We start from the raw sequence: 27,714 nt of genomic DNA on the forward strand, positions 1-27,714 counted from the left end.
AGCAGGCAGTGGTGGTTGTCGGGGGGGGGGGGGCAATGTTGCCAGGTCTTTGGCTATCCCAACATAGGTTTGCAGCTGAAGTGTTTAAAGCCGAGCACCATGGCTTGATTATTAACACCAGGCCACCATCAGGTTTTCACATGCAGACACGACGTACCTTACTTTTGCCCCTTCCTTGTTTTCAAGGTAAAAGCTGAGATGGCGGGACTCGAGTGACACCTCTGGCCCAGGCCTCCTTCATTAAGAGTACCACTCATAAACCAGCTGGTTCTACATACTTTATTGGATTTAGAACTGGACAAATCACATGTGTACAAAATGGGAGGACCACACTATCAGAAGCAGAGGATTGTGGGTTGCAGCAGCATTTCTATTGACCCAAAGCTTTTGGTAGAAGAAAGCATGAGCTGATTAGGCAAAAGAAGGAGTGGGGGAGGAGAATGTAGAAGACAAATGACTTAGTGGCCAATTCTAAATTAGAGGACAAACCCTGTAGATCAAATTGATGACATCAGTCTGTCCTCATGGGTCTGTCCTTTGGGGGGAGGTCAAGGGGGGGAGAGACGGTGCTGGCTTTGTCAGCTATTTTCAGTGCTCCAAGGACCTTGCCCTCCAAGGCTTTGAAATGTTGTGCTACTCCCACCCCCGACCCCGGCATGGAGGAGATGCCAACCCTCAGCCTTTTTGGTCACAAACCTTCCTAGAGCAGGACTCCATACCAATGACACTGCAGAAGAAAACAAAGGAGGGCAGCAGAGGGGGAATGGTGAGCCCCACTCTTGCTGCAGAGCAACAATCACAACAGCAATAGCAAGTACGGGAGCGAGAACTAACTCAAGGTTTGTCCAGTCTATGGTTTTCAGGCCTATTCTACAAGTACATATGCACAAGAACTTCCAAAAATACTAGGATATGATGCAAGTAGTGACAACAGAAGAGGAGGGGTTTTATCACATGGTGGATGTTCCCTAGAATGACCACAAGGGGGATGGTGGTTAGACTGGCCCTTTTATACCCTGGGACAGAAGCAAGATGTGAGCCAGGCTCTTTAGCCACTTGACTTCAGCTGCAACTCCAGCAGTAACTGAAACCAGAGCAGGTACCAGTGTCCTTTTTCAGAGAGGAGCTGCAGGAGTCTAGCTCCTCGCCTCTGTACAGAGGAGGGACCAGAGATGCTCTTCAATTGTACTTTGATACCAAGGGAGGCTGGAGAGGAAGGAGGCAGCTGGCTGCACAGGGCTAGCATCTTGTCTCGTAGATTCCACTCCTGCCAATGTACCTCACCCATTTGATCACATCATGGTCACTGTAGTTCAGCTTTGGCTCAAAGACTTTCAGGTAGCGCACCTTCAGCCCAGAGGGTGCAAATGGGACCTGCACAAAACAGACAAGGATGGGGAGGGAAGCTGAGCAACTCTGCAGCTAGGTCAATAGAAAAAAAAGCTGCCCGTAGTAGCAGCCTCCCAACACCTTCTGAAGATCTGCCTCTCCAACACTTTAAGTCAAACGCCACATATGTTGGCTGCCCTTAGAAAATTCCAGTGAGGCACCTACACCTGTTCCACAGAAGCAGAGGAGAAGTAGATTTAGAATACGCACGTTATTAGCACTTCTGGTGTGTTACCTAAAGCAGGATTCTGATCATCTTCTCCACAGGGAGATGCATTAACTGAAACTCCAATTGGGGCCGGGGGGGGGGGGGATCACCCTTGCTATGGGGATGCACAAATTCTGCTTTCAATCCAACCAAGAATCTTCCCCAACCCTTCATTTCTGTAAGGTCCAGAGTTACCCTTTGAGGCCCGCATGAACATCAGCTGTCATTTTAGCAGTCTACACACCCAGTTACACCTGCTTGCAGAAGTTAATGCTTCAGCCTTCCAGCCCATAGTAAAGCAGAAAATACGGTAGTTCAGCAGGTCACGAGTAGTTCAGCGAAGGATTTCTCAAGACTGCACCATAATGGGAATCAGGTTGAACAGGCTTACAGATAAGAAGCAGAAGCTTCCAGGTGGAGGAGACCCAAACAGCTACAGTGAAAGACGACAGAAGGTTCTTCCTTCACAGCTCATCTCCCTCTTTTTTGAAAAGGTGCAGCCCAGAAAAAAAGCTTCTGCCCTTTGCCCTGTTCTTTCTGCAATGATACTACAAATCCATGTCTCCTGCCTCAGCTGGAGTTGGGATAATCCTAATTAGCCACAGCTACTCTGCACCCACTTAGGAAGAACTGGGAGCTCCTACCTCAAAGTTCATGGAGATGGGTGGCCGAGCCCACTTCTTCTTGTCATTGGTAGGGAGCAGTTCTATCTCTGCACTGATCTGGGACTCCTTCATTCCAGCCATGCGCTTAATCCTAAGGAATTAAAGAAGAGGGGAAGCTGTTCGCTAAAGCCAGCACACTCACACCCAGCTCAGCCTGGAGACAACACAAGACCTGTCAGTGCTAACAGGTGCCCAATACTCATGTTGAGCTACAGTTGCCCAGACTAAGGAAAGTGCCCGAGGTTCACTTACTTCCAGACAATGGCATTCTCGCTGGCCTTGTATTTTGCCTTCCCTTTCATGCAAATGACTTGTACTCCACTAGTGTTCAGAGGTGTTGGGATTCGCACCTGGAAGACAAAATATTTGGATCCTGTTTGGCTGCTTCTGCCAGCAAAGTTTAGTGTAAGGAAGGAAAGCTGACCACTGGCTGGTAAGTGAATTCTGGCAAGAACCAGAAAGCAAAAGCATTCACCCAGGAAAGGGAGAAAAAATCATTCTGGCAGGGTAACACTACAATGAGTTCAACAACACTGCCCTAAGCGAGGGAGGTTCTCTCGAGAGTCATAATGCAACTTTTCTTATTGGTCACCAACAGCATGTAGAGTGGCCAGCTGACGTTATGTTCTGTGGTGAAATGCTTGCCAAGAAGCTCTAGCCACAGCCAGCCACCAGCAGAGCCACACTGCTCCAGTAAGTTGTTGTTGTTGTTCAGTTGTTAAGTGGTGTCCGACTCTTCGTGACCCCATGAACCATAGCATGCCAGGCCTTCCTGTCCTCCGCTCTCTCCCGGAGTGTGCTCAAGTTCATATTTATTGCAGCTGCAGTAAGTGCCCTCTGTCAAAGCTTGGGTTACACCCAAAGACAGTTAAGACAGCTCTGAGCCTAGGAAAACAACAGGTTTGCAACTGACCTGGCAGCAGCTGTGACCTGGTACCAGCAGCTGCTCCCACCCCACACACAGACATCTTTCAGCCTACCAAGATGGAGACACTATATCTACTTCCATAGTTGCAGTGCTGAGGGGAGAGTGGGCTGCAGCAACATGCTTTATTAATTTTATGCAACATTTACGAATAAAGCACGCTGCCATGTCCCGAATGCCCAAGATGCCCTTGACACGCTTACCTCTATCTTCTGAGCCAAGAGGGAAGGCTTGAAGTTGGACTTGATCACCACCTTCACCTCTAGCTTGGTGCGGCCCACCTCTCGCACCAGGGGGATCACGCGGAAAGGAAGGATGATGTCCTTAGTGGTTCGGTACCTGGGGGAGAAGAATGAATACCCTTTTGTGGATGGAGAAGAGAGTGGGCCAGTGTCTGGACCACTAGATGGCAATAATGAGATGCATCTGTTTCCAAAGTCCTTTAGGGATGTACGAATCCCTTACCTGGGTCCGCGCAGGGGCATCCGCGGTGGGGGAGAGGTGCTCAGTCCCTCCCCGCAGAATCCTCCCTGGCCAGCTCCGCTCCGCGGCTGCTCCATGGAGCCACCGGCCAGGGCCATCTGTGGCTGGAGTTCCGGCTGCAGCCAGGCTGCTGCGGCCGCAAATGGCAGCCGTCGTAGCATCCGCCATTTGCATCCTTGCAAGCAGCCGTGATAGGCTACGTAAGTATTTACGTAGCCTATCACGGTAAATGCAGCCATGCAAATGGCGTAGTGGCCGCCATTTGCGTCCCTGCTCTTTGCCGTGACAGGCTACGTAAATACGTAGCCTATCATGGCCACTTGCAAGGACGCAAATGGTGGCCACAGCAGCCTGGCCGTGGCCAGCCAGGAGACCAGCCGCCACTGCGGGAGCCACCGCCAGAGCCACCGCCGCCGCATCCACCCCAGGTAAGTTCCATCACGGGGGGGCGGGAAGCCGTTCCGCCGCAGATCCCGGGGGGCCGAATTCTAATGAATCTGGCCTCACTGGAATATGTGGCGGAATTCTTTGACATCCCTAAAGTCCTTATACATGTAATAGCTAGGTACCTCTCTTGTAAACCTTGCACCTTTGTGCAATTGAACACAACTGTCAATTTGCATCTACATGCAATTTATGGCACGTATTGTCTTGTACCTGCTTTAAAGGGTATGGTTGTGTCTATTTACAGACATAACTTTGCAAAGATCAATCTGAGTCAGACATTCCATGCATCAATCTATAGGAAGTGAGCTGCCTACCAAATATGTAATGGGCTTGAAACAGCTGTGAGAGATGGTGAAAACCATTCTGCAGCCTGAATTTTTTATTTACTTATTTATTAAATTTATTAATCGCCCATCTGGCTGGTCACCCATGTTTTGGCCATAACATCCAATATTTGTTGCTTGAGCCCTCAAAGCACTTCACCCCTCAAAAGTAAGACTTCCACATTGGAAGTGGCAGCCCGGCTCTTCACCTCTTGTTTGGTGTATAGCAGCCTTCCCCAACCTCGTGCCCTCCAGATGTGTTGGACTACAACTCTCATAATTCCCAGATAGCATGGCCAATGCTGGCTGGGAATTATGGAAGTTGTAGTCCAGCACATCTGGAGAGCAACATGTTGGGGAAAGCTGCTGTACACTGCTTCCAGATTGGCTCACTACTTTCAGAGCTGCAACAATTCTCGTGAAAGTAGATTTACCCATGGCCTACAGCAGGCAACTTGGGCCCTCCAGATGTTTTGGCCTACAATTCCCATGATCCCTCACCACTGGCTATGCTGGCTAGGGCTGATGGGAGTTGTAGGCCAAAGCATCTGGAGGATCGCAAGTTGCCCACCCACGACCTACTGTGATGAAGGACCTTCAAGGTCAGTTTGAGAGTGACACCCACGCACATCTTTGTCACCCTATGTACAATTGATCTAGCACGGGTGCCTGCTTTTAGCCTGGCAACAATAAGCCAGCCAAAGCAGGATTCTGATCACCTTCCCCACAGAGAGGTGCCTCAGCTGAACCTCCATCTTGAATGAACACCCCCTGCCCCACCCCACTATGGAGATTCGCACATTCTAGCCTCCTATGAGTGGATGACTTCAGAATGCTTCGGTCTGGCATGAGAAACCCATTATAGTCACCCTACTGCATTTGAGACCGGCCCGTGTAGCAACCTCTGTCCACTCTCCATACCTCATAAGCTCAAACTCTCCATCTGGGGGTATGAAGCTGATGCTCCTCTCTGAGTCAAACTTGCTGAGCCTCACGCACTGGTGGAAGGTGCAGTCATCGATGGCAATTGACTGCTTCCCGCTACAGCACAGAAGCACAAGGAGAAGCACGATCAGCAGCCGTCACCAGGTTGCGTTTGTGGGCAGGCGGACATGTGCAGCAGTGTTCAGGCTCCCGGCTGCAACAAGGTTACTGCACAGAGAGCACCTTGCCTTCGCAGGCTGAGTGAGGGGATAACAGAGGCAGGGAGGACAGCAAGCCAGAGGCCTGGCACTGCTGGAGCCAGCCGAAGTCCCTCACAGCCCCTAGGCCTGTTCGGCCACCTCACCAAACCCGAGTCACAGGCTTCTTTTCAGCAGTCCGCCAGGGGGCGCTGCATACAGGCTCACTCCTGGTCTACCCACAGCCCTTCACTTCGCAGACTGGAGTCCAGTCAGCCCCTTGAGCAGACCTCTCCCTATAGTGCTCTTGGGGCAGGGTGGAGGAAGAACACAGGCCCTTTGTTCAGCAGCACAAGCCAGCAGCAATTCCCATCTTCAGTTTTATTATCACTTGGATATTATGTTTATACCCCCCTTTTTCTCTTGCAAGGACCCAAGGCGGCTTACTTGGTCCTCCTCCTCTCCATTTTACCCTCACAACTACCCTGTGAGGTAGGTTAGGCTGAGAGTCAATGACTGGACCAAAGTCACCCAGTGAGCTTCATGGCTGAGTGAGGACTAGAACCCAGATCTCCAGAGTCTCAGTCCTACACTCTAACCACTAAACCACACCGGCTCTTCACCACACTAGAATCACATCACACTGGTCCATGCATTTCCAGGTACCAGCAAGGACTTGGGGGCCAGAAGACCGAGGAGGTGCCAATAGTTTGCCACTGGGCTTTGTGGACACTTACAGCATCCAGCTAGATTATACTTGTCTGCATCCATGCTAAGAGAGGCAGGGTGGTTCTCTCCGCAGCTTCTAATACTGGGAAAAACTCCAGGAACCAACCAACACCACCAAAACCTCATTGCGACGCTTTGCAAGTACAAGTGTTGAATGGTAGCAAGTGAATGACTCAAACACAAAAGTCATTCAAGGAGAATGTGCCAGAGTGCGGAAGGGTGGCTGAGGTACAGGAGTGAGTGCCCAAGACACAGCATGGGCACAGGAAGTAGCTTGCCCCACACATACATGGCTCAGGGTCCGTTTCAAGGGCATGTTTGTTGCATGGCCTGGCCATTCGGTTTGCCAAAATCATCTGGTAAAGGCTCGACTTCGTCGTGGTCTCTTGCATCCTACAAGGAGGAAGCACTTCGGCGCTACTGGGAAGATCTCTTCTAAATACAAGGCATCTCCCACATATGCATGGAAATGACTGCTCTAAAAACTGGGCCTGAAGCCCAATATGCTCAGTCACTTAAGCGGCAGGGGAGCAGAGTTTCCAGTAAGAAGCAGACACAACTGGTTGTGTGGACACAAGGCCCAAGGGCTCTCAGAATGGGATTTGAAAGAGAGACCTCTCGCCCACAGCCCAAGGACTTGGCTCCTCAGCTGCTCTCTAGCACCACGACTAGACACCACTTAACGTTCACCTTTCCGTTAAGCTCTTCTAGTGGGCTTCCCCTTTTATTTCTGTCACTTGAAGGGACATCTTGCCCAACGCCAGCTCACTACTGATCTAACGCAAGAGGCCAACTACAGCCTTTGCCAGGAGTAGCAATCCCCACGTGAAGCCTTATGAACCTTGCCCAGCTCACTCAGGCATGTATGTCCCCGGGCCAGTTGGATGGGACAGCCACACTTCAGCGGGCTTCGTGCCCGGGAACAAGCAAGTGGCAGCTCAGCCTTCAACCACAGGCGGGACCTGTGTGGAAGTGTCAAAGATGGTGGCACATGCACAAGTCACACAAAGCAAAAAGATGGGGAAGGGGTGAGGAGTGCGTGCACACAGCAGTAAGCAGGTTATCTACCTTCCTGTTTCACTGGAGTCAGCAGAACACAAAAGAAAAAAAAAAGAATTCAGTAACGAAAGTGGTTAAGAGGGAGAAAGGAGGGCCGCAGAGCCAGCCTGGACCAGCCCAGGGGATTCGTTTCAAAGTAGGGAATTTGCAAGACCACAGGTGACTATATCCTAGTTGAAACTGGCATGTGGAAGGAAGGGGGAGGCAGACAAATGCTGGCTGCAGTACTATTCCCCTCTGCCCTCATAGTCCCACAGATGGGTATTATGCTGGTATATGACCAGTTTAGGAGTGAGAAGTTGCTTGAGGGCTCTCTTGCTTTCGAGGCTCAGCGCCTATTAAGAACTAGAATAAGAGAGTTCACTCATTAGGGCTGTTCGCAAGACATGACAGCCCACCATGGGTTATTTAACTCATGGTGAGGCGGCAGCATATGTGGCTGCCATTTTGAATATGCAACCCCCGCTTGGGATTGTTGTGTCATGCGAACCCAGCAAGCGTGGGTTAAGCGAGGGTTAGATGTGCAATCTCCTGCCCACAGGCACCGCAGCTCGGCACATCATCTGAACTCAGTCACTGACAAGGCTAACAACAGGTGAGTGTTGAGCGCAACTAGAATGTAGCTTTGCTTGGAGCCTAGCTGAAATCAAGATTTTCTTTGGTACCTTCTGAACTAGAGACCAGTCATCTAGCTCACTGAGAAAAGGTTGTAGGTAAAAGAGTTTCCTGTCTTAACGGGGCAGCAAAGAAAAAACAAACAAAACAACAACCTTTAGGAAAGCTGGAGCATTCTGCCCAAAGAGAACGGAGCAAGACAGAAGTTGCCAGCAGTCGCAGACGGTGCAGCAGTGCCACCTGCGGCCGCTCCCCCTTACCTCTTCCCTGTTTCATCTGCAGTCCCTTTGCCTTGTTTCTCAATTACAATCTTGTCATTCATGCCAAACTTGCACTCCGGCATCCCACTTAGGTAGCTCTTCATCACCACCCTGCCAGAGACATGGGCGCTCAATACCTGACCTGGAAGGAAGGAAAAGGAAATACTGTAGCACAGCAGAGCGGGATGGGGCAGGGGAGGAGAGAATAAGGAGGAGGAGGAGGAGAGGCGGCTACCCTAACCTCCTTCCTCAAATCCATTGAAGTCACAGCCTACTTTGCTGCACTTACCTTGCGGTGACATTAGCAAGTTCACACTCTCCAGCACATCCAGGAAGAGTTCATTGCGACGGTATTTGATCCCTTCACGCCTCCAACCAATCTGACCAGTCACCTGGCTAGTAATCTGAGACTGCTCTTCTTTAGTCTGAAGGACAGAGAGGGATAGAGAACACACACTCTTAGGACACCAAGATGTCATGGCAATTCCACCAGCAATAAAAGATTACCCTGCACCACAAGCAAGTACATGCTACTACAATCCATTCATTCCATGAACTCTACAGAGGGCCAGTGGGCTGGTCAGTGTGAGGTACGTTAGTCACCTCAGCTTGGGAGCTCTAGATCAGGGGTGGAGAACTACTTTTTTGAGGGGGGGGTGACCCCCCTGCAGGCCTCCCTGGGCTGAATGATTTAAGTAGATGCCGCCACACCCTCCGCCATCATTGGGTCCCCAACCAAAGAGCTGGCTGGAATTTTTCTAGCCAGTGCTTCAGCCAGAGGGCCCCTTCACTTGTCCTTCCTCTTCCCCACACAGGGAAGGCGAAGGATGAGCAAAGTACACTCAGCTGGTGTTTCCAGGAGCTTCTGCAAGCGCCGGCTGTGTGTGCAGCCCGGTTGCGCTCCTGCTTCTTGTTCTCTGCATGGGGAACGAGAAGCAAAGGTGACGCACACTCGGACGACACTTTCAGGAACTACAGCAAGTGCCGGTCAGGTGTGCAGCACTTAGCATGTTGCTCCCCTTCCCCATTAGGAGAGGGGAGGGCACACTAAGTAAGGGGAAATCCCTTGTCATCACAGATCAGAGAGAAGGGCAATCCTCTCCCCGCTCCCCTCTACAAGCCCCTGGTAGCCTCCAGGCTAGGTGCTAGGGCCGGTCGAGGGAGCCTAAGCCTCTGCGGGCTGAATGAGGCCCATGAGCCGGATGTTCCCCATCCCTGCTCTAGATAAATCTGTTATTCAGGTTAAAATTTCAAAGTTCCCACCTCAAAAGGTAGAAAATACGTTTGTTACTATCAGAGGCAAGCTTTGCTCACCCAGGTGCCATGGAAGCAGACATTTTAAGCCAGAAGTAGGACAAGGGAAGTACATGATTTGAAAACCACGCTGGGCTTGGGAAGTAGTTATGTCACAAGCCAATGCCCCTCCTCCCAATCCGTTTGTGTTTCCACCCAGAAGAGACTAACTACATCATTCATGCACTGCAAGGCCAGTGTAGTACAAAAATGTGCCCAGTCAAGTCCTATTTCAGAACTCTGTCGGATAACAGATGTCCTTAGGAGGGATAAGTTCAGTCATCAAGGAGTGGTTAGGAGGGATAGCAAATTCTCCTACCTGGTGCTATAGGCAGGTCCAGTCAAACGCAGAAAGCGAGAAAACAGATGTATAGCAGCAAGCGCAGCACACAATGTTAGGTGGCAAGCAGGTCAGTAGAGGGGAAGGATGAAGAGAGAAGAGTGTTAGGCTTGGGACAATCTCAGGTAGTACAACGCTTCTCATCTGCTCCCTTAATAAGCCTGGAGGAAGGAGCTTTTCTCTAGTCTAAACTAAGGAAGTGGGGACATCAGCAACGAGAAAGTGGCAATCTAATAGGCACTATTGCAGGCCAAGGCTCGTGAGGCTCGCAGATTGCCCCAGTGCCTTTATAGATCAGGCAAGTTGTATTATGGAAAGCCTCTGATAGAGGCATCACAAATGGAGGATTAATTCATATTGATTTTACAACAGAACCAGATATTTGAGACCCTGGGGCTATTAACATGTGGCTTCAATTCATCGCATGGGAACAGACTGATTCAAACCAAACAGGTTTATTAGTTTGCACCGCTGCATGTGTATGGAGAGAGTCCAGTTCTCTCTTCCCACCCCACATCAGTATCGGACTATACTCAGCCTTCGAAAGCACACAAAACTAGCCAGTACATTTATCACCCGTGCGTTAACCACTTCTGGTTACCAGGAGCTTCCTCAACTCTACTGCACATCAAGCCTCTAGTCTTAAATTCTATGTTTTCTGGAGCAATTGCACAATGTACAAAAGGGAGAACCGATCCTCCGGATCAGTGTTCAGTTCATTATTTAGTGTAACTGTTGATGCATCTCATCCCACTGCTCTTGTACTACAGCTGGATCCTGCTTTCATACCCCGAAACAGCACCAACTGAATTTAGACAAGACCAGGAATTATTTTAGCCAACTATCCTGCCAGTTCCTATATGCAGCTGTTGGCTACATCATCATCTTATTCTAGAGGGCTCAGTCTTCCCCTCTGAGCCCAAGTCGTGCTTCAGAGACATGATGCAGCCACAATGATCCTAATACATTTAAGGAAGACTTCACAGGAAGGCAACAGCCCGCTCAATTTTCTGGAGATCATTCAGTTCCTTTTTACACAAAACAGGAAGGTACTCATAATGAGCTATACATTTCCTGTCATTCCAAGAAGCTGGGCAGGCAGCCAGGGGGCTCAGGATTTTCCTATTCCATCGGAAAATTTGGGTCCAGAACTACCAGTTCACTATTTTATCCCTTTAATCAATATTTCTATGCAGTTCCAAAGCACCTTGATATCAGCTTAGTATATAAGGAGGACCACCACAGATTTTGGTTTGGACTGTTTTAGGACATAAGCTCCAGATGGTGGGGACCTGAGTGAGAGGTGTGGCAGGGCTTCCAAATGTGATAGGCTTGCATCATTTTGGAGGTCTGCAACCCAATTCTTCCCCCGCCTCCACCCAGAAGGCGGCCATCCAAGCAACACGGTGGACCATTGCCTGCCAGAATCACTCGCGCCCAATACCATCTTGGTTGGAGGGATAAAAGCACAGCAAGACAGAACAGCCGTGTAATCATACAGGCAGAACTGGACTACTGAAGCATGAACTGCATCAGAAGATGACAAGCTACAACTGGAGACATATATCCCATCCTTCTTCTAAGGAAGGAAATCAGAGCCATGGAAACAGGATCCTTCCATTTTATCCTCTTAACTAACCTGGGGTAGGCTCACAAGACACACAGTGACAGGCCCCAAACCACTTGCTTTGGATTTGGACACAAGCCTTCCCTGCTCTTTTCTAGTTCCACATTGTTCATCTATATCAGGACCCAACACTGACAAACCTTCCTAGAAGGGTTCACTTGGCATCATTCCTGTGGTCTTTTTTTTTGCACCAGGTGAAGCCCTTTCTGTTCACCCAAGCCTCTTAAGTAACTCACAGTGTCTGGGATTCTCCATTTTAAAATCTGTGTGCTTAATTTTGGGGTGCTGCAAGTGTTATTTTGTCACTGTATTTTATGTTGCTTTTGACTGTATGATTTTATGTTCTATTTTGCATTTGAATTGTTTTCGTTTATTGTAAACCACCAAAGAACTTTGTCATGGGGCGACATACAAATGTTCTAAGTTAAAATAAACTGCTCCCTACTCCCACTATTCTAGGGCAGCCTCTGTGGTTCCTAAGGCTACTTTTGCCTAGCAGCGTGGCGTCTTCATGTATAGAACTATCTGAGCAAGAGGTCAACCTAAACAGAAGGGCTGGAAGGGGACGTTTTGGGCCATTTCTCAAACTCAGCTACTTTAGCCTGTTGTACACAGACAACACTCCTTCCTGTACATATAGTTACAGAATTGCAGAAAACAGCCTTCACATCTGGCCCCACACACTTCCTCAAAAAGCAAACTTGACATCAACCAGGAAATAGGGCTGGGGCTCAGGACACAATCTGCTCATGAAGCAGTTTGTGGGATCCATGACCTGCTGAGGAACTCCTGCTCTGGAAAGCTTAAGGAAAGAAAAGTCCTGAGCGATTAAAGGCTCTTACAAAATATACTCTTCCTCCCCCACAATCAATAATCTGTTCTGCAGGTTAACCTCCTTTCCTTTAAGAGGGACAGTTAACATCACACTTAGGGAACAATCTCTTCTCAAGCTCAACACTGAAGCTCAAGAAAGAGAGTAATACAAAGGTTGTTTTGCCTCAGCACATCCTAGTTTCCCTCAGGAAAAGCTGAATTGACAGAGAACGCTCCCTACAAGGCTGCCACAATGGCGGCCAAAAGAGAACTGAAGGAATAGGCGGAAACCTGCTAGGGATGTGCACACTAGGACGGTGGCAGAAGGTTCCTGCCAAAAGGTCGTCAGGTATAGAAGGTTCCCAATCAAGGCTCCATGCAGGCACAGGGCCCCTATGTGTGTGATGCACAGAGACCACAAGGAAGAATCAACATGGATCAATATGGCACCTCTGTCAGGGACATTCAACCCACCCAGGTCTTGGTGGGCAGGTGAGGAAGCATTCCCCTGTCTCCCTAGAACTTCATACCACCCACCACTTCAGGTGTTGTGTGACCTACCATCCAAAGGGATGCATAGCCCACATCTTGAGAACAACCAACTCACACCACCAAGCTGTCCTCAACTCAGCCCACCCAAGCAATGAGGCTTCTTCTCACTTTACGTCTCCTCCTGGCCAAAGTGAATCTGCAGAGTCCAGTTGAGAGGAGTTTGACACTTCCCAAGCTGGCATAGAAAGCCAGTATCTATTCTGCACATCATCCTTCTTCCATAACTAGCAGGCCTATGTGAAGATTGGGGAAGATATAAGCTGCTGAAGAGCTGCAAGAGCTACCAGTCACTCCTGTTTCCCCCTCCTCATCTACAGGAGCTCTGTGCTGGAACTTCAGTCCTCTTCACTATGGGTGGGGATCATAGAATCATAGAATAGTAGGGTTGGGAGGGGCCTATAAGACCATCGAGTCCAACCCCCTGCTCAATGTAGGGATCCAAGTCATAGCATCCCTGACAGGTGGCTGTCCAGCCTCATCTTGAAGGCATCCAGTATGGGAGAGCCTACCACCTCCCTAGGGAATTGGTTCCATTGTCATACTGCTCTAACAGTCAGGATGTTTTTCCTGATGTTCAGCCAGAATCTGGTTTCCTGTAACTTGAGCCCGTTATTCCATGTCCTTCATTCTGGGATGATCGCGAGGAGATCCTGGCCTTCCTCTGTGACAACCTTTCAAGTACTTGAAGAGCGCTATCCTATCTCCCCTCAGTCTTCTCTTCTCAAGGCTAAACACAGCCAGTTCTTTCAGTCTCTCTTCATAGGGCTTTGTTTCCAGTCCTCTGATCATCTTCGTTGCCCTCCTCTGAACCCTCTCCAGTTTGTTTGCATCCTTCTTAAAGTGTGGTGCCCAGAACTGGACACAGGACTCCAGATGAGGCCTAACCAGTGCTGAGTAGAGGGGAACTAGTTCTTCCCAGGATTTGGAAGCTATACTTCTATTAATGCAGCCCAAAAGAGCATTTGCCTTTTTGGCAGCCACATCACATTGTTGGCTCATATTCAGCTTGTGATCGACAACAATTCCAAGATCCCTCTTGCTTGTAGTGTTGTTGAGCCACGTATCCCCCATCTTGTAACTGTGCATTTGGTTTCTTTTTCCTAGGTGCAGAACTTGGCATTTATCCCTATCAAATGTAATTGTTGTTTTCTGCCTAGCGCTCCAGTCTATCAAGATCACTTTGAATTTTGTTTCTGTCTTCCAAAGTATTCGCTATCCCACCCAATTTTGGGTCATCTGCAAATCTGATCAGCATTCCCTGCACCTCCTCCTCCAAGTCCTTAATAAAAATGTCAAAGAGCCCTGGGCCCAGGACGGAGCCCTGCGGTACCCCGCTCGTTACCTCTCCCCAGGTTGAGAAGATCCCATTGAGAAGCACTCTTTGAGTCTGATTCTGTAGCCAACTGTGGATCCACCGGATCGTTGTTTCATCTAGCCCACTTCTAGCTATTTTGCTCATCAGGATATCATGGGGCACTTTGTCGAAAGCTTTGTTGAAGTCAAGGTATATTATGTCCACATCCAACAATTCTTGGATCATCCAATAATTGTTTCAAGCATTACAATGCAAAGAGTAAAGGCTCCAGAAGTATTAATACTGGTTGCAATGTCAAGTCATTAAGCTGATTTACAACCCTCCCTTCCCCACCATTTTTGCTCTCCATATCTGATTTGTCCCAGATGGCATAAAACATGGCACAGAATCCCCACCCAAGCCACCTGCAGCTCCCTTTTGAAGCATCATTTGGATTGAAGCACTCCATCTTTGCCCCTGCCTCCCCTGACAGAGCATTTTCAACACTTGTCCAAGCCTTCTTTTATTTATTTATTCATTCATTCATTCATTCCATTTCATTTCTATACCGCCCAATAGCCAGAGCTTCTTGTCTTCCCACCTATGTCAAGAGCTGTTCGGCAGAAAAAACTTTGAATCACACTCACTCTCATGCACACACAAGCCTACTACAATAGTGCCACAGTCTTCAGTCAGCTTATCAGTTTATTTTGGTATAAGTGCGAAAGCCACTGAGAGTCACTAGAGTAGCCTTCCTGAGCCTGGTGCTTTACAAATGTGTGGACTACAACTACCAGCATAACCCACGCTGGCAGTTGTAGTCCAATGCATCTGGAAGTCACCAGGTTGGGGAAGGCTGCTCTAGAGTGCAAAAGATGATGCCTGAAATATTAGACTTCAAAGCTTTGGGGCGGGAGGTGGGCAAACACACAGGCTCCTGCTTTGGAAAAATGACCCAGAGATGAGCTGGGTATAGAAGAATAAGATGTGAATGTTGGCAGGTTATTCTAGAACTGGCAAAAATTAATTTAGTATTCAAACCAATTACAACATGCTTCTAGAATCAACTGAGGATTTAGCCAGTAGGGATTGATATCAAACACTTTTAAGTGAGAAAGAAGGGACTCTAAAGGACATCACATTAGATAAAACCATTCTTTTTCAGGGTAGTTAAAGAGACCTGTGGTCTAAATACTCAACTGTGTTCTCCATTCTGATGACATCACCATAAAAGACGGTGCTTATGGCCATTCCTCCTTACACATATAGTACATGATCACTACACACAGACTCCCACACCTTTACCTGGCTCTTGATGCCTTGCTGGGTGATGAAAGTTTTCAGGGCCCCCGTCTCGGAATTCTGAGGGTAACCAAAGTCCAGGATTTCTACAGAAGGGTAAAGAGTTATCAGAGAAAAGTAACATCCAGGAAGTTTGGCGCATCAGCTATAGCCTTTGCTCAAGATGACAAGCAAACACACAATTTACTTGAGGAAAGATCCCCCACACCAATTGCTGTCATGCTTGAGACTGCTCCCACCAGAGGCTATTGTGGAACTGTCCTACAGCCAGCAGCAGTTAAAACAACATGAACAGAACACTTAAGAGGACAGAGTCCAGACATCCAACGGAACCTGCTCTGAAGCAGGATAATCCAACAGCAGCAGAATAATCTATCTTTGCAGCATTTTCTTTAGGTTTTGATTTTCGCATGAGCATGCCATAAAAATCAAAACCTAAAAAAACAACAGCAGAGTAGCAAGTATCGCAGGGCAGGACGGCCAGCCAAGCTTGGGAAAAAGAAAACTGCCATTAGCTGCCCCCTCCAGGAGGGCTTCTCAGAGCCTCTCAGGATCCAGACCTGCAACACGAATAAAAAGTGACGCTGCGCCTGTGGAAGGGGGTTTCTCTCTGGCCTGCGGCAAGCTGCAGATCTGTCCCCACCCCCCACCCCCTCCCCCAAAAGGGCTGGCAAAAAGCTTCAAAGAAGCATGGCCTGAAGGCAGCCTTGTGAATTCTAACATGCCCTTGTTAGCCAGTCGTGGAATCCCACTACCTGTTGACAAGAACACTTTGATGGAGTCTGGGGGCACTAAGGATGCGTAACTATATTCTTTGGATCATAGAAAGGCCAGCGTTAAATAGTAAAGCGGATCTCCAATACGTCACAGACCAGAGATGAATTCGGCCTGCCAGGCCACCCCATCCTGTCTGCAGAGGCCTTGGACAAGGCCCCACCCACTCCAAGAAGGGAAAGCAACTGTACTGCCATCTTGAAGAGCGCTCAAGGTCACACCTCAGCCAGCTCCACTCCTCCCTTGCCTTCCCCAAATGGGAAAGAGGAGGGCTGAGCAAAGCCAGCTTGGGTCTCAACTGGTGCCTCCATTTCACTCCTCCCTCGCCTGAGGAGCAAAGCTAGCTGCATGCTCAGGTGGGGCCCGGAGGAGTGACTCCTCCAGGCATCGGCTGAGCAGGCAGTCAAGTCTGCCCACCTCTCTGGCCGTGTCCCTTTCTTCACGGCTCTCTCTGCAAGAAGAAAGGGAAAGGGCCAGATGTCGTCAGGGGCAGGGCTTCAGGAGGAGAGGCCTGCCCCCCAAATGCCTTCCGACCCCCAGGAGCTGTCCCACGAGGCAATCTGGCCCTTGGGGAACATCCAGATCCCCACTCCTTCACAGATGAAGCTACTAAACCATTTGTGCAGCAAACTGAGCATCTGAGAGCAGCTTTGAAATTTGTCCTCAGCAGCTGCTGCTTTGAAGATTGGAGCAAAGATTAGGCAACTAGTAACTGAGGTATATTATTTTTTCTGTGAATTAGAACTGCAAGCACACGTTACCTGAAAAGTAAAGTGTGCCCTCGCACATACACCCCTGCCTTGCAGACACCCACCGTGTTGGGGTTTTTGCATGAGCAATTGTTCAAGGATGTGACTAGTCTTGAGGGCAGGTAGTTCTGCAGAATCTCTGCATCAGGAATGGTCAAATAATCCGGTCACATCTGATGCAGAGAAGCAACAGAATTACAGAAGCAGATTGGAATAGGCATAGTTAGAGCAGCAAATCATACAAAGATGTAAAATATAGTTTCTCAAAGCATGCTAGTACAGCCCACAATTTTGACAATTATTGGGTTTGAACAAGCTTGGGCTGCTTTGTTTAGGAGACAAAAGTGAAAGTTAGATTTACACCACGCAGACCCTGTATCAAATGAAGGTTAGATCTTCAGTCTCTATACTTAAAGCAATGTAAAGTGCACTGAAATCTCAGTCCTGAACCTAGGATGACCATGCAATCACATTCACTTCAGGGGAATAGAGGCAATCTTCCCATGTGCAGAATTCAATACATAGCGGAAGCAAAGTGTTTGAAGAGTGGGTACAGTGCTTGCACTGTGTTACATCCAGCTCTTAGTTTTGCCAGGCGCACGGGCTTATTCTAACTTCAGCATTAAATGGAAGGCAAATGCAGGGCTAAGCGCTTGGATACTGGAATGTTTACACCAAAAGCACGGCCTGGGTTGATTAGGCCAAAGCAGAATCTATGTACCCTTCCCCATATAGGCAACCACAAGTCTACAATGTCAGTTCTGGACACCTATTACTAAACGAGTCCCCGGAATTTAGACAGAATGGTTCATCCTCACCATCCAGAAGTTCATAGATGAGCACAAAGTTGTTCTTGATGTTCTCTTCACTGATTTTTCCAAAATAGGCAGTCATTACATCACACATCTTGTAGAGGAATTCAAAGACCATCGCGGCATTGACATTTTGCTTGGTGACAGCAGCCAGCCAGATGTTGGAACGCTTGACATGGAAGAAACTGGTGCGGGCAATGTTGGTGACAGGTGAGCGCACTTGCTGCCGTGCGTGGATGACATTGACCCGGAAAGCATCCACTGCATTCCGCCTGGGGAATTGGAATGTGGTAGGAAGACAAGAGTGAGAGGCCAAAGGCGCCAGGCACACTGTGTTACATACAACCCTACCAAGTTGAGCTGTAGCTATGCAGAAGAAACCATACTTGAAAATTACAGCCATGATGATCTATTCCTTTGACTTCAGAAAGCATGCTTCTTAAGGATTTAGGCTGGTTACATATACAGCAAATACAGTGTACCCAGTTGTGTATTAAACGGGTGTAAAACATAGCTCTACTGATGCTTTATGTCAGTGTTTTTCAACAGATGGTATTTATACCACCTGATATACTGTGAGGTACCATAAGCTGAAAAGCACTGCTCTAACCAACCCTAAGGTTTAAAAGGTTCAAGTTCATCAGTGGAACAAGCTGCCTAGGAGGGCAGAGTATCTCTTTCCATTGGAGAACCTCGCTGAGGCTCAACAAGCATCTATGGATGCTTGTTGGATAACGTCAATGCAGGGAACTTGTCTAGCTAACTTCATTAGGTCCCTTGCTGCTATGGTAGCCTAGTTGGGCAAATCTAACCACCTGGTTCCAAAAAGGCACCCTTGCTAGATACTAGCAGTGTCTTCCATTCACCATTTAATGCTTTCAGGTGCTAAACTATGCCATGTCTCACCACTTGTGCATCTGACATTGTATACTATGCAGTATTTATTTGCAATAATAACCAAGAGCCTGATGAAATAAATATAAGTGCATCAAACCTTCTCCCCTCAAGCCATGTAAAGCGTACCAATTAATATTTTCCAGAGCCTGAGATCTGCCTTCCTCAGAGAGAAATATCAAGGATTCAATCAAGAAAGCTGAAGCAGAAAGGACAAAGGGCCAACATAAAGCTTTGGATAGCGCAGCCAGTTGATCTTCAATTTAGAATCCCAAAATACCTGTAGTGCTATAGAGAAGTGCAGATGTGCAGTGATTCCATTCTTGTGGGAAAAACCTAGCACCAGAATGTGCTTTTGCAAACTTCCTTCATATTTAGAGAACACTGCTACAGGATGGGTTCCCTACCCATGTCATGTCTTGCTTAAGTGACAACAGCCCTAGGAATAATGGGAAGGTGTACAAGACTTTTTCCCTTAAGGTCAATTTGCTGTAAAAGGAATTAAGAAATCTGTAGATTTTAATCTGTTAAAATTGCAAGGGTGATGAGTTGATTTGGCATGGACCAGACTATTGGTATTACCGTTAATATAGGGTTTTTATTAGATTCTGCAGTGACTTTGGCCATACGATTAAAACTGACTTGATATACCAGTTCCCTCATGCTGCAGTGCCCAGTATGCCCTGCCATTCATCTCTTACCTATTGCTACAGCAGCCAATGAGATGGGATGAACAGAAATGGCGCCAGCGAAGAAAAGGAGGAGCGACAGCAACAAGAGAAAGGTTAGAACACACACATACACACAAAGCACAATGAATCCAAACAAAAAGAAGAGACAACAGACAACAACCCCCTCCCATTAAAAAGGTCCAAAATGGTACTTAAATCCCTAGGCAGTGACCGCAAAGAAGCTCTTACAGAAGAGGCAAACATACAGGTTTTAACAGTGTCAGTGGCAGCCAGGCTGTGTGGTTATGCGGGAAACTGCAAGGCACGTCCCATCTCTTGCCAATGGTATCAAATGCTAAGGCTTGGATGAGCCTTTGACCAAACCTTAAGAGGCAGAAAGCCTACTTAACTTAAATATTCTTACTTTAACTATTTCTAGTCCTCAGTTGCAGAAACTTAAACACAGTAAAGCCATAGAAAGATACTGAAAAGCAGAAGTGACAACCCAGAATTTTTTAGGATTTCCCTTACCAGTCTCCAAGTTCAGCTTATGACTTTGGGAGCTAACCTTTAGGAGACAGGCAGCATCTATTTGCCAGTTCTGAAAGATCCCTTGAGGCACAGAACTACCAGTCAAGGTAACTGCTTTATTCTAGAGTGCAGATTTTCTCCTAGTTAGAACAAGCACTCTTGAGCAAACATTTAACTGAATTTTGCAAGTTCAGTCAGATGAGGTCGCATCCCAAATGTAATTGCTCCCTGCCAGAACACACTTCACCTTGCCCCTGCCTCCAGGGCTAACAAGTTTTAATGGCTACATCAGCTAAAGTTTAAGTGGAGATTAAATGGCAGTTCTCTTTAAAAGCCATTATGGCTACATGATGTTATTTTAATAGAGAGTGATACTGCTTTTAAAAGACTGCAAGTGGAGCCCAAGTTGTAAAATTGCACTTCCAGTTAGTGTTTAAGGCAGCATCTTTAAATACGCACATTTAAATGAACAGGATAGATGATTAACAGTTTCCGTAGTTACACAAATCAATTAGATGCAGTCACAGGATGCTGTTGTGGGCAAAGCTGCTTATTCCTGGTTCAAAACTGTATAACCATACTTTATAAGAACCTTAGACATTTAAAAATGGTGGCTCCAATCTGATGTGCCCATCTTACTTCCCAAAGGGGACTGGCTGCAATAGTCAGTGCACTGAAATATAGTGCTAATGAAGCACTTCTCCAACTTGAGCCTAACAGAGGTAATTGGTAGAAACACAAACACTGCCCATTATGTTCTGGACAAGATGTCTGAAAGGCATTGAAGGGGACAAGTTCTCAAAATGGCAGTAGTTTATTTAGTATCTGACTACAAGTCTAATGGGAAGCATAATGACCAGTTAATATACCGAATCTCCACAATAGCCTAAAATTAATGGTCTTTACTGTGATAGATCCTTTCATCAGCCACCATGCAACTGCTCACCTCTTGCATACTCAAATGATGTGCTTCATGCATACACTTAAAGCCATTCTTTGAACTGCAAGCCTGACCAGAGACATCTTGTATGCCATCATTCATTATACAGGCATACAAGGATAAACTTCCAAAGCCACATGGCTTCGGTAATGCATTTGTTCTTGAAAATATGGATTTCAGATCTACGTTTCATGAATCACACTTGTTGTGATGTGGCCAGTGAGTTAAAGGTTTTCCCTCTCCAAAACCTAAGACAGGCAACCTAAGAAAACCTAGCAGAAGGAGATCTTTGCATGTTTGTTTGTGTGTTTGTTTATTTCTATAACGCCCATTAGCCAAAGCTCTCTGGGCAGTTCTTGAAAAGTATGTCAGCCTGCTTAGGTATTAGGATACAGCAGTGGCATCACTGCCCTGAAGGCAGATACTAAGGAAGTACAGATTTTGTTGAATCTGTTCTGTGTGTGTTTCATAGTTTGTCAGGCATCTTTCACTGAATGAATCGAATTTTAAATCCGAATTCTGGTCTATTTCTGCTAATGTGCACTAATGCTCCTGCACAGTAGCATTAATGTGCATTAGTTAATTCAAATCAGCGCTAATGTGTATTAACTAATGGGCATTGGCACATTTGTGCAAGTGCTCCTTAGCACAAATGCACACCTGCACTAACGTGCATTAGCACTAATGTGAATTAGCACACCCCCGTGAAAAACCAGTCTGCAAATCCGCATGACTCGGAAACAGGTGGTCCACTGCAAAACCTGCAGGTCAGATTCATAGAAATCTGAACTCATTTGAATCCACTGTGGATTTCTCCGACATCCCTAGCAATTTAGCTACCGCAGTAGATGGGCACATATTCACATCCCTCACCATCTCACTATTGTTTGGCTCTAGGCTTAGCCACCAACTTTTCCTTTTAATGACAGCAGCTGTTTTGATACTTCAGGGCAAGGTTTAGCCATCAACTGACCTCTCATCAGATTTTAACCTACCAGATGCATCCCAAAATGGCAGTTAGGGCATGTCTGCCATGCCACGTATCTTGGGTCGCCTGTAGTTCTCTATCGATACACTGCCATACATAGGATCTATGCATAATATTTCATCCTACTTTTCTATACCAATTTTGAAGTATTACTAATTTCTCTATGGATGTGCAACACATACAACACTATATAGGATAATGCTCTCAACTCTTAAGACACGATCCTGAACACTAACATCTGGGGTGAATTTTACAATCTGACTCACCACGTTTTACTATGTGCAGATTGCTTGAACCACCTAACCATTTCAAACCATGCAGTTCATGAAGTTTATCATTCAACGTTTACCTTCACATTTTGGGCAAACACATGCTGTTCTGTGAAAGCCACAAGCACTATTTGAAGTTTGTTACAAGGGTTACAGGTTCTAACTCTGCCTCAGTCCTTTGTAGCCAATTGCTTTAAAAAATAGTTATAGGGAAACGTCCCCCCAAAGCTGAGAACCGAGGTCATTTTTCTACTCCAGTTTCACAGGGCACCTTTGAGAGGAAGATGGCAGCATAGAACAACTGAACAGATTGTATGGAAGTTCCAAGCTCATGCAAGCATGCTACTGGCAGGAAGACTAGCACTCTCCATCCTCCAGGAATTTTGAGTTGTGACCTTTCCACAGCCCATATTAGTCACAGCCAGTGCAGGTCTAGGTACTGAGTAAGAAGTGCCATGTCAAGTTCTCTTTTGTGGGTCCACAGGATACAAGTTTCATCCCCACAAAGACCAACAAAGTATAAAGTCCATCAGAAGGGAGGAGCTTTGACAAAGCTTGCCATTCAGCCTCCTGGCAAATAGTTAAGATTGAACACTAGCTTCATCATAATGATCAGACCCAGCCTTACTAGTCCCTGAAAATTACTAACCTGTCAACCAGATAGTAAGCAGTCTGTACATATTTTAAATAAAACAACTTTTGCAAAAGATTCCATTTCTGGTCACCTGGAAGAAATTAACTCTCCACAGCTTACTAGGGAAAAGGCCATTTACCAAGCTGAACTAATTATCAAGCTGTTTGCCATAAACTCAAAAGGTGCAAGGACAAGCTCAACATTAGGTCCCAGGACAAAGCCATACTTAGCTTTCAGTTGCCAAATTCAGACTTAAAGTTAAGTTCCCAAGGCTAGAAACCAAGTCAAGCCAGCTTCGCACAACATTTGCTGCATTGTGCCAATACTGGAAGTGGGCTTTTGGAGACTAGGTACCACAGCTGGGTATGCTTCACAAGCCAAGCAGTCCCAGAACAGGACACTAGGCCAAATCAAAGGTTCATGCAAAGGTTCAACTGCAAGAAGATGGCACTTGCACTTTTTAAATTAAAATGCAAGAACTCACACTGACTGAGCACAGTTATGGAGTTGTGGGGGGTTTGAGTTGCTCCTCCCACATCAACTGCATAGAATGCTTCCCATTCCTTATCTGCCCGCTATTAGAGTGTGGCTATATTTCGCAGATTAGTAACAAGTTCTTTGTACCAGCAAGTGTGTAGCTTGCCTGCAAGCTCTGTACCCTCAAATTTAGCAAGCTGAATTTAAGCAGTAACTAAACTATCCCTTCCACGGCAGGTAGGCAACATATGTCCATGGGCATGATAAAGGTCTCCCCCTACTCCCAGGGTGTATGCAGCAGGGCCTGTTTCCCCAGTGTCCTCATCTTCCAGAAGAAATGTGATGCAGCAACATTTCAATGGAAACAATGCAGCCCATGGACTTTATGACCTGGTTTGAACAACACGACAGACCACCATGGTTTAATTTACCTGCAGGAGCTGTCGTTTCATACCAGGCATCCGCAGGAACCATGTCTGCATGGTGCCTGTGGGTGCCCAACCTGCTGTGGCTCACCATGTCATGCAAACCTAGGCAGCAGAGGCTGTTTAAGGGTTAGACAACCCTCAAATAACCCTAAAACAAGCCATGAGTTATTTTGAGGTTATTTGAGTTTGGGTTATCTTCTAGAGTCCTGTATTTCTGGGCTTGTTGTTAAATACTGTAGCTGTCAGTGAGTGTAGTTCTAAAACCTACAGGCGAGAGAAACTCTGTAGTATTCCCCCCAAAGCAACCACTTGCAATGGAACAATGTGTAGGTTATCCCACCTATGTTTCTTAAAAAAAAAAAAAAAAAAAAAAGCTTTAAGGCTTAGGTCTATGAAACTCATTGCCACAGCTTTTAATAAATTTCCCAATTAGACCTCACCTATTAGTCATCAGTTATAAAACCTTTAATAGCTCCCACCAAAATAAACACTATACCTAAAAGAAACCTAGTTAGCAACCCAGTTGTGGGATGAGCTTCCTAAAGAGGCTTGCCTGGCACCTACGTTGCACTCTTTTTGGCGCCAATTGAAGACCTTATTTTCCTAGGGATGTTATTCTTTCAATTTCTGTGGTTTTAAATCTGTTACTGTGTTTTAAATTTTTGCACTGCTGATAGGTTTTATTAGGTTATTATGTTTATTTTATACTGCAGTTTAAACTTTTATATTGTATTTTATTGTGTTCTATTATTTTAATTGTGAACTGCCCAGAGAGCCTCAGCTATTGGGCAGTATAGAAATGTAATAAATAAATAATAACACTAAAAAGGATTGTATATTTTTCAATTTCCAATATTTCTACTCTCTCCCTGCAAAAACGGGGGGGAGAGGTTCCCCCCCTCATGGCTTCAAAATTTCCAAAAATTGTTTATCTCTAGTCTACAGTTAGACAGACAAGATTAAATTCCTATGCAACTGACAACTTCTGACCGCTGGAGACTGGATTTGTCAAAAGACTGGGCAACAGGATGACGGTGTGCCAATCATATTCCTTGACAGAACAGCTAGGCAGACATCTATTAGGGATGATTTAGGTCAGCCTTGCAGTTTAATGCTTGCCCAGTCTTGCCTCCAAAAGACCGCATGAATCCCCATCGCTGCACAATCATGCAACTACTGCGTGTTGGACTGGTGGTCAGAATGTTGGACTGGGGCTTGGTAGATCCAGGTTCTAGTCTTTACTTGGCCATGAAGCTCACTGGGTAACTTTGGGCCAGTCACGGACTCTCAGCCTAATCTACCTCACAGGATTGTTGTGAGGATAAAATGGAGAGCAGGAGGACCATGTAAGCTGCTTTGGGTACCTTGCAAGAGGAAAAAAGGTGGGATATAAAAGTAGTAATAAATAAAACAAATAATAAACTGCCATAGTTCTCACATGTTTAACACAGAGCTACAATAGAGGGGTTTCACATTACACTCTCTCCACTGCAGGCCTCAGACCCAGACAGGCAACTAGGATAGCAGCACAACAATGCGGGAGGCCTTGGCAAGTCAAACAGAGGAAGCCACCATCCTAAAGCAACGATTATACAGCTTCTCAGACAGCAGAAGTGCTGTCTTAAAGATAAAGACAAGATGACTCATTGGATGGATCTAGCTCTGCAAGCATCAGTTAGTATCTCGAGTTGGAAGGAAGTACAGGAGGAATTACTGGCCAACAACCCCCCACCCCAAAATTCTGGTTTCTGAACCCTGATCCAGACACCACCTACATTTCTAGGGAGCTATGAGAATTTGACTATACGCCAGCAAATAAGATCTCAGGAATCTGAACAAAAACAAAGACACCAAGATGCAATTCACTACCACAAGACATAGTGACGGCCATCAATTTGGATGGCTTTAAAAGGGGATTAGAAAAATTCCTGGAGGAGAAGGCTGTCAATGGCTACTAGCCCTGATGGCTATATGCTACCTCCAGTATCAGAGGCAGCAGGCCTACGCACGCCAGTTGCTGGAGAACATGGGCAGGAGGGTGCTGTTGCGCTCACATCCTACTTGTGGATTTCCTGTGGGCAGTAGGTTGGCCACTGTGTGAACAGAATGCTGGACTAGGTGGACCTGATTCAGCAGGGCTCCCTTTATGTTCTTATGCTGCATTTACAGACCTGTAGTTATCAGGTAGACTTGTAGAGCACCCTAGCTTCTAGAATAGCACCACAGCTGCAGGTACCTCCTTGATTTGAATTAGGCTACTCTTCTCCTTCCCCCATTACAATTTTGATATACTCTACTGACATGTCTAGTAGTCTTTCGGTATGGCACTCTCCTTTTAGACTAGAGATCATTCCCATTTTAACACCAAGTCTTGAGTTATATCGGTGTTGTGACATTAACTTCAAAAGCTCATCATATATGCATCTCTACTCCAGGCTAGATGTGAATGTTATGTTTCCATTACTACATTTAAAGCTAATTAAGACAAACTGTTGCTAATCATGAAAGTGGGAAAGCATCTTTAGATGAATGAGCCCTATCATGGAGCCCAAGTAAAAAACAACCTTTAAGACCAGATACCCCCAAAACACTGTTTGAACTCAAGATTTCACTGATAAAGCCTATGAAACTGCTCAAAAGCTTAAGTACTTTTTTCTCTTGGCACACTAGAATTAAGAAAGCATATAAGGAGAGCTATTCCTACCAATGTTGCCCTCATGGTCACTGCCTGGGAATGATGCACGACAACACATAGCCACAAATGTAGCAAGATGGACACAGCCTGGATGCAACACACACCGTACAGTCTCTACATGCACACAGTTAAAGCAGCAGCTCAGAAATTACAAGAAATTGGATTGGGGTGCTGAATGAAAGCAGGATGAAGATGTTGTCAAGTACTTACCCAATGTCATCTCTGTAGACTCGAGAGATTAAAACCTCTCCCTTATGATTATAAATGAACAGGCCTCCAATCATGTTGAAATCTTAGTCTTCCTTTTCCATGGTGCTTAGATCAGATCTACAGATACAGGAGAAGGAGTTCATTTAGTAAGTTCCATTTTAGCAGATCAAGAACATTCTTGGACACTGGCCTCTCCACATCATGGAAGACACAAGTCCTCACACTTCTAATCCAAACATCTCACATCATTTCCCCACCCATCAGCACACATTGAGATAGGTACATGACATGCAGAGATCCAATCAAGGGACCACAAATCCACTTACTACAAGCTCCTCTGTACCCCTAAGAGTACTGCACTGTAGCCCGCTCTTCCCAGCACTAGTCTGTGCTGAGCATAACTACTTAGGAGAGCATCTCCCAAGGACAGCACTACACTCCCCTGCCCTTCTCCTGAGCTTACATCTGGTGATGGGGAGATTGTCCCCAACTTTGGAAACAAGCAGGTACCCCCAAAGTGCTGTGTCAAGTTCAGCATGATGAAGGGTCATGGCTAGCTCAAGTTTTGGCTGGCTACCAATGCCAGCTGAAGTTCACAGGGCCCTAGTTCTAGTACTGTATTCATTCATAGCCTAATAAGCAACACTAGTATAGGATTTATGGATTTTAAAAAAATATATATCTGCTTTGTATGGTTTTTAATTGGACACCGCCTGGAGAGGCTTCCACCCTTAAAAACAACCTAAATATAATTTTAGATAGGTATTTAATTAGGGGTCCAATATGATATTTTGTTATGACCTACGCTCAAGACAAACATTCTATTGAATAAGCATTTGTGTTCTCTACAAAAAACCTACCTTACTTGCACAAATGTAGTTGACTCATTTAGTAGTTTCCCATTTCTACCTATATGGTCTGACTTCAATATCAACCTTGCAAAACTAATTTGAAGCCCTGCAAAACCAACGCTTGAAGTTAATTCATAAGCACAAGCCACTCCACCACTCGTGCCTATTGTCCACCACAGTCCATTCTGACAAAGCAGGAAAGATATCTAGAACTGCCCTGCTGGGCAATTCCCACTGGAATCTGTAAAGTCTCTGCACTTCCCCAGGCTCTGCAGGGAAGCCCATAGGTAATGAGGGTTCTCAACTAGCAGCAAGCTACATTTGCTTCCTTAAAGTCAACAATTCT

The 27,714-nt window shown here is 46.4% G+C and overlaps 1 protein-coding gene across 4 annotated transcripts in view; it reads right to left on the minus strand.

Moving 5' to 3' along the window:
• Positions 1-264: 264 nt before the first annotated feature.
• The window catches only part of AP2M1 (adaptor related protein complex 2 subunit mu 1), a 55,322-nt gene continuing 27,872 nt past the window's right edge, over positions 265-27,714 (minus strand). For 2 of the 4 annotated variants that reach the window (XM_084847678.1, XM_084847679.1), the window contains exons 2-11: positions 26,518-26,634; positions 17,787-18,052; positions 15,449-15,531; positions 8,514-8,649; positions 8,225-8,366; positions 5,362-5,481; positions 3,391-3,526; positions 2,515-2,612; positions 2,242-2,353; positions 265-1,374 (exon numbers count right to left, since the gene is read on the minus strand). In XM_084847678.1, coding sequence (XP_084703804.1) covers positions 1,240-1,374; positions 2,242-2,353; positions 2,515-2,612; positions 3,391-3,526; positions 5,362-5,481; positions 8,225-8,366; positions 8,514-8,649; positions 15,449-15,531; positions 17,787-18,052; positions 26,518-26,591 — 1,302 coding nt within the window. In that variant the 5' untranslated portion in view covers positions 26,592-26,634 and the 3' untranslated portion in view covers positions 265-1,239. Of the gene's footprint in view, positions 1,375-2,241; positions 2,354-2,514; positions 2,613-3,390; positions 3,527-5,361; positions 5,482-8,224; positions 8,367-8,513; positions 8,650-15,442; positions 15,532-17,786; positions 18,053-26,517; positions 26,635-27,714 lie in introns of all 4 variants that reach the window. The other 2 variants (XM_084847676.1, XM_084847677.1) reach the window with 1 other exon arrangement.

This window comes from Heloderma suspectum, chromosome 3 (assembly GCF_057233095.1).
Source record: "Heloderma suspectum isolate Gila_16-S chromosome 3, 16-S_ref, whole genome shotgun sequence".
In the NCBI taxonomy this organism is placed as follows: domain Eukaryota; kingdom Metazoa; phylum Chordata; class Lepidosauria; order Squamata; family Helodermatidae; genus Heloderma; species Heloderma suspectum.